This window comes from Brassica oleracea, chromosome C7 (assembly GCF_000695525.1).
Source record: "Brassica oleracea var. oleracea cultivar TO1000 chromosome C7, BOL, whole genome shotgun sequence".
NCBI classification, from domain to species: Eukaryota; Viridiplantae; Streptophyta; class Magnoliopsida; order Brassicales; family Brassicaceae; genus Brassica; species Brassica oleracea.
In genome coordinates, this window is record NC_027754.1 from 44,408,944 (window position 1) to 44,418,248 (window position 9,305).

A 9,305-nucleotide genomic window follows, 5' to 3' on the forward strand; every position below is an offset into this window, starting at 1 on the left:
TGTCGCTCACCCCTCATTCTTTCCCCCTTTTAGGTGAGACCGATGAGCAGGAGTGATTATCGGACCGATGCTATTGGGCTTTTGGGCTTCTATCGCTTTTACCGCTTTTATCTTTATCGGGCCTTTAGGCCTTTGGACTTTTATCGTTTATGTTATTCCTATTTCAGACTTTCGGTTTATGTCGTATTTTATATTTCGGATGTTATCGATGTTGGGCTTTTAGGCCTTTTGGTACCGTATTGACTTTTATATTATGATATGAAGATTATTATTATTTTATTTCCGCTTTTATCAATTTATTATATTTCGAAAGTGGCGGTGTCACACATTCATTCATATATACAAATGTTCTGATCTATTTTGATAACTCTGCAACTACGGATCTTTAAGAAGCATGTTGGGACCATTGTTTGCTTTAGGAACAAGTTGAAAGAGATTCTCTTCAAGTGGATCCAACTAAGTGTGGACTACCTAGGTATGGAGCAGAAATAAGATTTTTTCTCCATGTTTAATATCATTTCACCTATTTGGTATTGCAATTGCTATAGCGGTGAGCTTTGTTATGCGCATCTTCAACTTAATGTAAGCGTCAAACGTTTTCATCAATTACTCAAAAAATGGTTATCTATATGTTATATGTGTTTAATCATTTTGTGTGAATAACAAAGAACACCTAAACCTATGCAACTATTTTTTAATGTTTTCTTAACAAAAAAAGTCCACTAAGTGACAAAATTAAACTGCTTGAAATGGGTAATTTGTATTGTGAAGATGCTATTCATTGTATTGCCTATGAATGTGGTGAATGGGTTTAGGGTTTTGCCATGAAGATAGACATCTCCAAAGCATTTGATTCAGTTCAGTGGTCGTTTCTGATTAACACTCTGAAAGCAATGGGGCTCCCGGAGAAGTTTATACATTGGATAACATTATGCATCTCAACTGCTTCATTCTCGGTGCAAATAAATGGAGAGCTTGCAGGTTATTTTCAGAGTAGAAGAGATTGAGACAGAGATGTTCTTTGTCACCGTATCTCTTTGTGATCTGTATGAATGTCTTATCGAAAATGATAGACAAAGAAGATATTCTACATCAGTTTCCATTTGGGACTGGTTCTCTTCCGGTACGTTATCTTGGGCTTCCTCTGTTGACAAAGAGTATGACAGTATTGGATTTTCTTCCTCTTATCGAGATAATCAGAAAAATGATCAACTCTTGGAAGAACAGAATTTTATCATATGCAGGAAGATTGCAATTGATAAACTCTGTGATTATTAGTCTCTCAAATTTTTGGATGGCGGCTTTCAGACTCCCTAACGCTTGTATTAAAGAAGTTGAAAAATTCTGCTCCGTGTTTCTGTGGTCTGGACCAGAACTAAATGGGAAGAAAGCTAGAGTTTCTTGGGCAGATGTGTGTAGACCTAAGCAAGATGGCGGACTGGGAGTATTACCATATTACCTAGACGAACGTATAGGACCAACACAAGACAGGAGATATTAGGCATGTTCGTTTAATAAATGTGAGCGACAGCGGTTCAAAATATTAGCTATTATCACGGCAAATACATCACAGTCGCAGAAAAAGAGATTTTCCTTTTCAGTCGCTACATCAAGTAATAACCGGCAGATACGACACTAAAAATAACAGTGGCAGCGGCAACTCCGGTTTCCTAACTCTAATCGATCCTTGGCGACTGACGCGGCCGCTGACATGATTTTGCAAACGAACAGACCTATTATATGAGTTATTGGGGATAGTACTGATTTTTATATAATGTGAGAAGTCAATGAATAAATATCTATAATCTTGTGAGATACATATCTATATACATATAGAATGCTAGCAATATGTGAAAGAGATATCAAGCAACTGGAATGCAGTCCAGTTACGGTTTTGATGGCCAAGTTAATGCTTTTGTTGGTTGCATAAACTTACAAAAGCAGAGATTGATGTAATCCTTTCTGCTGGATTTCTCGTATCAGATAAGTCATTCACGGAATGCATGTACTGTAATCAAGTATCATGTTTTGTGAGCATCTTCTTGAGTAGTATTATGAACTCTGAGCATGTGTATGCAGCTCAAAAACTTTACCTGATATCAAGAGCTTTGCCTCGCTGCTTTGGCTTCAGGTTAATGAAGCTCTTCTCGAGCTACTTAAGGCTTCAGACATAAACCCAAACCCAAATGATTGGACTAACCTCGCTATGGAAGACCCTGGTATTTATATGGCATAATTCAATCATTTTGATCTTAGTCTTCTTGGACAAGGAGATATAGCTCAGAGTTTCTTTTCTTTTTCCAGGTTACTTGATGAGAAAGATAACATCATTTGGAAGTTCATCAGAAGGCAAGAGACTTGCATATTCCACTATTGAAAAGTTTCACCATTGTCTGCTTTAGCCTCCTTGTGTTTGCTTTTGGGTATTCAAGACAAGCTTTTGAGGTCGTTAATCAAGTCAACCCCATGTAAGACTTTGCTTTTAAACGATAAGCTCCTAGTTTTGCATTAGCTTTTCTATACGTGCTTTAATGAGTCGTCCGTTTCTCACTATCTTGAATCTTCTTTCAGGGATATGTTGAGTCCTCATTTTCAACGAGATGCAGTTCTTCATATTTTGATATGATACAAGTCTAAAATGAAAGTTATAGACAAAAACTACAGAAGAAGAGAGTATACTACTTTGACATGGAAGAGAGAAAACAAAACTGTTAATGTGTACATGTATAGTGAACTATTTAAGGAAACATAAAGACGATATTATAAACATGAACAAGTTTGATGTGCGAAAGAGAGAAAACATATTGAGTCTGTCAACGTCCGAGGCATTGTCTTAGCTCCCCCACCAGCATGTGTCATAATTTGACTATATTAATTACTACATTTAGTGAAAGTTAAAACTGTAAATTACTTTTTTCATGTCTGTAAATTATGTGGTGTACACAGAGAAATATTAGTCTATTAACTGAAGAATTATAAAGAAACTGGAGAAATTCTTATTAGACGTTGGAAGAACTCATCCTTGGAAGATTATCTTGCCTACGTCTCCATGGAATGACTTGCTTAAACCCTCTGTAAACCCTTGCCTGTATTTTTATTATGCAAGTAAAATAGGCCAAATAATCAAAATTTTCAACCACAAAAATGTATAACTAAAACCCCAAATATAACATAAATAGCAACCAATCAAAAGACCAGGACTTTTAAGGAAAGTGAATGAGGAAAAACTTTTTGCACATAAAAAAACATTTTATTCAGATCCCACATTAGTTGAAAACTGGTTTTGAATTATCAAATCAAACTCCAATCACGTAAAAAACAATTAAACAACTGAAACGAGATATTTAAGAACAGAAGAGGTGTGATGAGAAAAGTTAGCAGATTAAAAATGATTCAAAACGTACCAAGAACTGCGATTTGGAATGAGAAAGATTCAGAAGACTTCCTTTTCTTCTAACTCTACTGATCTTCACCGTTGTGTCGCCGCCGTCGCAGCAGCGACTGTTTGTGGAACGTGAAAAGTCGAATCTACACTCAGTGTCTTTCTCGCTTCTCCTTGTCAACGACAAAGATCGGCGTGGTACAGCGTAAGGACCATCAAGAACTGTGGTCGGAGATGGCTCATTCACGGCAGCTTGCGAAATAAGCCGCGGAGGAAGCTCAAGGCACCGCACGGCGTTCTGCTTGGACGCCGGCGGTTTGTTCTCATCGGAAACGCGTGGCTTTCCCGGAGCTTCCTCCCATATAAACGGTACTGATCCGGCGATGTTTACAGGCGGCGTCGCTAGGCCAGGAGTCTCGCAAGATGTTCTGTTTAACGGAATCGAGAAGAGAGGAAGCTTAGGAGTCGCACAGAACCGTTCTTGATCATCACTTTCACATTCCATAGCTTTTTTCTTCTTTTGAATATGAACTTTCTTTGACGTTATATGAATAATGAGTTGATTTAAATAGAGAAATATGTTACGTTCGAATTCTATGAACAAAAGAAAAAAAAAGGAAAAGTAAGGTAGAATAGTATGAGGAATAGTATATTTTATGTAAAGTCGTAGAAGAGAAAATAAAACAAAACGCTCCTTGTGCTTGTGGCGCTTCTTATTCACGAGAGAGATACATAGAAGAGAAAATAAATAAATTAAAAGAAGAGGGTCCTACAAACGATTTTCATAACGTTGGATCCTTTCAAATTTCATGTCAAGCCTTTATTGCCTATAAGCTGCGATAGTGGTTAGTGCCTTAAGTGGTAACAATAAATGATAGATATTTATGTATTTTGAAGAAGTCTTGTTCGTCAACAAAAAAAAAGTTTGTCTTTTTACGTCTACCGGAACTTCTAACTCTAGTAGTAAAAGGTTTACAGCTGTGAGTACCGTCACCTGGATTCGAATTCCGGCCACTGAGAAATTAACATTTCGGCATCGCTAGGAACTGAGAACCGTGACTACTCTGGATCACTTCTATGGGATCAGGATAGCTCTGTATAATTCAAAAAACTATACGAGTGATTTAGTCTTTGAACTAAACATATGTAGGCCATCATAGGTGTATCCTAAAATATCCAAGTCATGGAGCGTAGCAAATCATTGTTTAGTGATAGCCACTAATGAGATGACGTTCCTCCGTTAGTTTATTTATGGGAATCCAATTAATTGAATAATAATGTTTTACATTAAATAACGAATGCGTAACCTGTAACTAGTCTGTGATGGATTTTTACGTGTAGCGAAATATTGGTGAGACAACGAGGAATGCGATGCGTTGAAAAGTCAAAGGCTGCTCTTTGTTGTTGCATTAGCTATTTATGTGTGAGTGGTGAAATGATGCATGTTTAAGCAGACAGAGGATAAATATTAGGCGCATCATATTATCCTTGTGAGCCCTTGCAAGTTTTGATATTTCATGCATGTACATCCTTACGTTGCTGAACTCCTCCAGAAACGGTATTTGGAGTTTCGTCCAAAATATGTGGCGGTTTTAATTCCAGTTCACATTTCAACATATATGCAAGAGACAACAGCGAATTTTCTTCAGAAAAGAAAACATATATGCGCGCATGACTATATATAGTCCATGCGTGGCCTACTTAGCAGGACTTTGACGTGAATGTACATTTTTTTTTTCTTTTGACATCCACTTGAATATACGGCTGGATAAATAAACCAAACCCGAAAATCCAAACCGAATCCGATCCGATAAAAATGAATCCAAACCGATCCGAACCCGACATAAATACCGAATGGATCCTGTTTTTGGTATTTTGGGTTATGGGTATTATCCGAACCGAACCCGGACCTAAATGGATATCCGATAGAACCCGAAACATTTAAAATCACAAAAAAAACTTCTACCAAATATGATCTTAATTCTTAATATGTATCCAAAATACTTTAAGATATTATTGAACTTCTAAAATAATTATCTGTTACACGAAGGTTGATGGTGGAATGTGGCGGTTGAAGCCTGAAGTTTTTAGATTTTGGTTTTGTTTTCATTGAATAATGTTTCTCATTTCATGAGAACTTAGTTTTTGTTTTATGATTTCTTTTATCTGGTTTTTTTTCTATCACTAACTATGTTTATCTTTCGCAATTACGTATGATGTTTTTTCTTATTTTTGAATCGATTTTACTTATGTTTTGGCTATTAAAATATGTACAAATCAGGTATTTTTAAACCGAAGAACCGATTGGGACCCGAACCCGAAAGTACAATGGGTTATACCGGTTTTTTGAAAATTTACTAACTCCGACCCGAACCCGATAGAACCCGAACCGGTCTCGAACCGAATTTTTATATAACCCGAATGGGGTTGATTTTGATAAACCCGAAAAACTAAAATCTGAATGGATAGAACCGAAACCCGATTGGGACCCCGAATGCCTACGCCTACTTGAATATATGCATTTAAATGTGTTTTCATATTAATTGTATGTGATGTGCTCCGTGAAATCGCAATTCAGGCTTGGATTTCCTTGAATAGACTGAGAAATATCTTCATACTTGAAAATTTCCTTACAAATATTTTGTTATTTTTTTAATGGCTGTATAGTATATCCTAAAGTACACTAGGATAAGACATGCGCCTTTCGCATGGTATAAATTTATATGAAAATTATTTAAGAAATATCGTATGGAAAATAAAATTAATATTATTAATCGAATTAATATTTTACTCCCTTAAACAATTTTTAAATACTTTTTTGTTAATTACATAATTTGTTTACTAATGAACTGATCATATTTTTAAAAATATTTTAGGTCAAAAATTATTTATCGCATAAAAACCTAACGTTTAAACCGAAGAATCTCATGCCTACTATTTGGATACAATGAAACTATATCAGTTCGGTTTTATATCATGATTTAACAATTTAAAAGTTAATATGATTATGAGAAGTTTACGTTCACGTGCCAATTCTATCTATCTTCGATATTTTCTCCTTTTTGTATCATTTTGTTATTGCTCGATATAAATATTAATTTTTGAATTTATTCTTATTTTTTTCTTTTATTTCGGCCTGAGATTAAGAAAATGTTTAAAACTAAAAATTAGTAAAGAGATATATACGTAAGTTAAGATATACGTCTTGTGCAGAATAAATAATAATTATATATTAAATAACTAAGAAATCAGTTACTATTATGTAATAAATTGGCTTGCACATATAAATCTAATGACCGCTCTTGTTTATTCGTAATCATTTTAGAATAAATAAATCAAAAAAATCAATCTTATCTATCGTATATGATATATAATTAAATTTAAACGATATGAAGTATATATATATACATAAACACCTATTAAAATAATATTATTTATTTATATGATTTTATTATCGTTGTATCTTATTATAGAAAAAAATTAAACATTGATCACAAAAGTTTATGTGAGATTTTTAACAGTTTTAGTAATTTATACTTTTTTTGAAAAATTCAAAATACATCATATGCAAAAAAAAATCTAAAATTTTAATATATGATTAATGTAATTCTGTAATTTATTCTAATAATAAAGAATTAAACAAAAAATGATAGAAAGTATACAAATTATTAGCAAATCTTCATTATTTAAAATCATTAATTACTATATATATCATAATCACATTAGGTAATTCCGTATGTTTTATTTAAGAAAATAATATATAATAAATTTCAATTTGATAAATGAATGGTCTATAATGGACATACTATATAATATAACATTCCCTAACAATTTAATTTTGGACTAACAAAATTCTCAATTGATTTTCAAGCCGCCCTGTAAACAAATTAACATTCCAATTATGTAACAACTCAGCATGATATTTTTTTTAATTAGTACAACTACATGTTCTAAGCTTTTTAAATATTTCTCTATTAATATATATAGGATGTTAAACCATTGATCATTAATTTTTAACATAATAATTTTAACAGTTTTAGTAATTTTGTCGTTTTAAAAATTCAAAATATAACATATACGAAAAAATCTATATTTTAATTTTATAGCTAATTTGATTGTTTAATTTATTTTAATAATATAAAATTAAACAAAAAAGATAGATGAGATATAAATTGTTATCAAATCTTTATTATTAAAATTATTAAATGTCATATATATATTAGTCATATTTGGTAATTCCGTAACTTTTATTTAAGGAAATAAAAAAAATAGTAAGTGTACACTTTAATTAATTTTATGATTAGTTTAATGAAACATATAATATATATTTAATTGGACCAACATATTTTCTAAGGATTCTGAATTTCATTATGGTGATAACACTTGACTACACTTAAAGGTCGTAATGTTTCTCAATTAATATATAAGAGATATTTATACAATTTACTTTCTACTAGATTTTTAGGTTTTTAGACACGAGTTGGATTACTAATTAGCTACATCCGATGAAGATTTTTTTTTGTCGACACATCCGATGAAGAATTTAGTATATGCAAATTGGCCACCACCATAAAAATTTGACGAAATATATATATTTTATATAGATGTCAAAAAAAGGATGTCAATTTTTTTTATATAAGTATCTTCGGTAAGTGAAAATGACCGGGTGCTGGTGTGTATCCTGTTAAGTTTTGTATTTCTTGTTTTGTTTGGACACGGAATTTAAATTTTAGTAGTTGGTGAATCTGCAAATAATCACACAAAAAAGTCAAACATTTGTACGTCAATAAATATGATCAATTTTGAAAAGATAATAATATGCTGTCATCGTATAAAAGTTTATAGAGCTAATTTGCTCAAAACCCATAAAAAACTATGAAATTAGGTAAATGCCAATAGCAGTATAAATTAGGTTTCATTATAGATAAGATAGTTGCGAAATGACGACTTCAGCCCTTCACCGTAGATTGTTCGACTTTCAACTCAATTCTTATTGTACGATATTAGCTGACATATAGATTCTGTAAAATATCAAAAAGATTTGAAAAGATACGTAAAAGATTTTATTAAATCTCTCGAAAGAGAGAGAGAATGTAAAAAAGGAGCCTTTTTTATTTCTTCTCCACCATCTTTTCTTTTCCTACAAAGATTTTGTCCAAGATGGTGAAAGAATACTTTGCGACTGAGATAGACATGGCAATGACGAGTTGTCACAACGATCTCGTAGCTTCCTAGCGTGAATCGAGGATTAAGTCTTTCAAAGGATGGGTCTTTGAAGATGGAGTTGGAGCAAATTTTTGGCACAGAAGAAGCAAAGACATGCGCAGACGTCAAAGCTGCCACACATGTTTATCAGCGGGAGGTGGTACATCGGAGGGTTCAGAATATTCACTGTTTTAAACTTCATGGGAAGATTTGTTTCTTTCCTCCATTAATGATATGAAGCTACCAATAATGTTTTCCATCTTGTTGTTGCAAATTTATTTTTCCTTCACCGATTCTTCATTTATCCATTGTGAAGAGATTTTTATTACATACTTAATCTTTTAGTTTCTACACTACAAGAAAACGTGCCCATAACAACGAACATTTACGACGAAAATATTTCGTCGTAAATTTACATGGTCTTTACAACGAAATAACGAGGAATGTAACTTTCGTCGTAAACGCCATGTAAATTTACGACGAACTGATTTCGTCGTAAACTCCATGTAAGTTTACGACGAATGTACGTGGAATGAGAAATATATCGTAATTATTACATCGACATTACAACGAAGCATGTTACCGTTATATTTAGGTGAAAACGTGTATTCAATGTGCTTTAACTTACCTAATTTCGTCGTAAAGTCGTTGTAAATAATATGTTAAAACCATGTAAAATCCATGTAAAATATTCCTTGTAAAATCGTTGTTATATTTC

General features: G+C 32.8%; 1 protein-coding gene across 1 annotated transcript; it reads right to left on the reverse strand.

The window, feature by feature from the left end:
* Nucleotides 1-2,804: 2,804 nt before the first annotated feature.
* Nucleotides 2,805-4,040, reverse strand: LOC106304513 (uncharacterized protein At4g00950-like). The gene is made up of 2 exons (XM_013740918.1): nucleotides 3,405-4,040; nucleotides 2,805-3,086 (listed from the first exon to the last, which is right to left on the reverse strand). Exons 1-2 carry the CDS (start codon nucleotides 3,885-3,887, stop codon nucleotides 3,000-3,002), a joined length of 570 nt encoding a protein of 189 aa, XP_013596372.1. The 5' UTR covers nucleotides 3,888-4,040; the 3' UTR covers nucleotides 2,805-2,999.
* Between the last annotated feature and the right edge of the window lie 5,265 nt (nucleotides 4,041-9,305).

Coding starts and splice junctions, on each gene's coding strand:
- LOC106304513 (XM_013740918.1), bottom strand. CDS start 3,887: ATGGAATGTGAAAGTGATGATCAAGAACGGTTCTGTGCGACTCCTAAG. Junction 3,087..3,404: donor ATTCCAAATCGCAGTTCTTG/GTACGTTTTGAA, acceptor ATAAAAATACAG/GCAAGGGTTTACAGAGGGTT.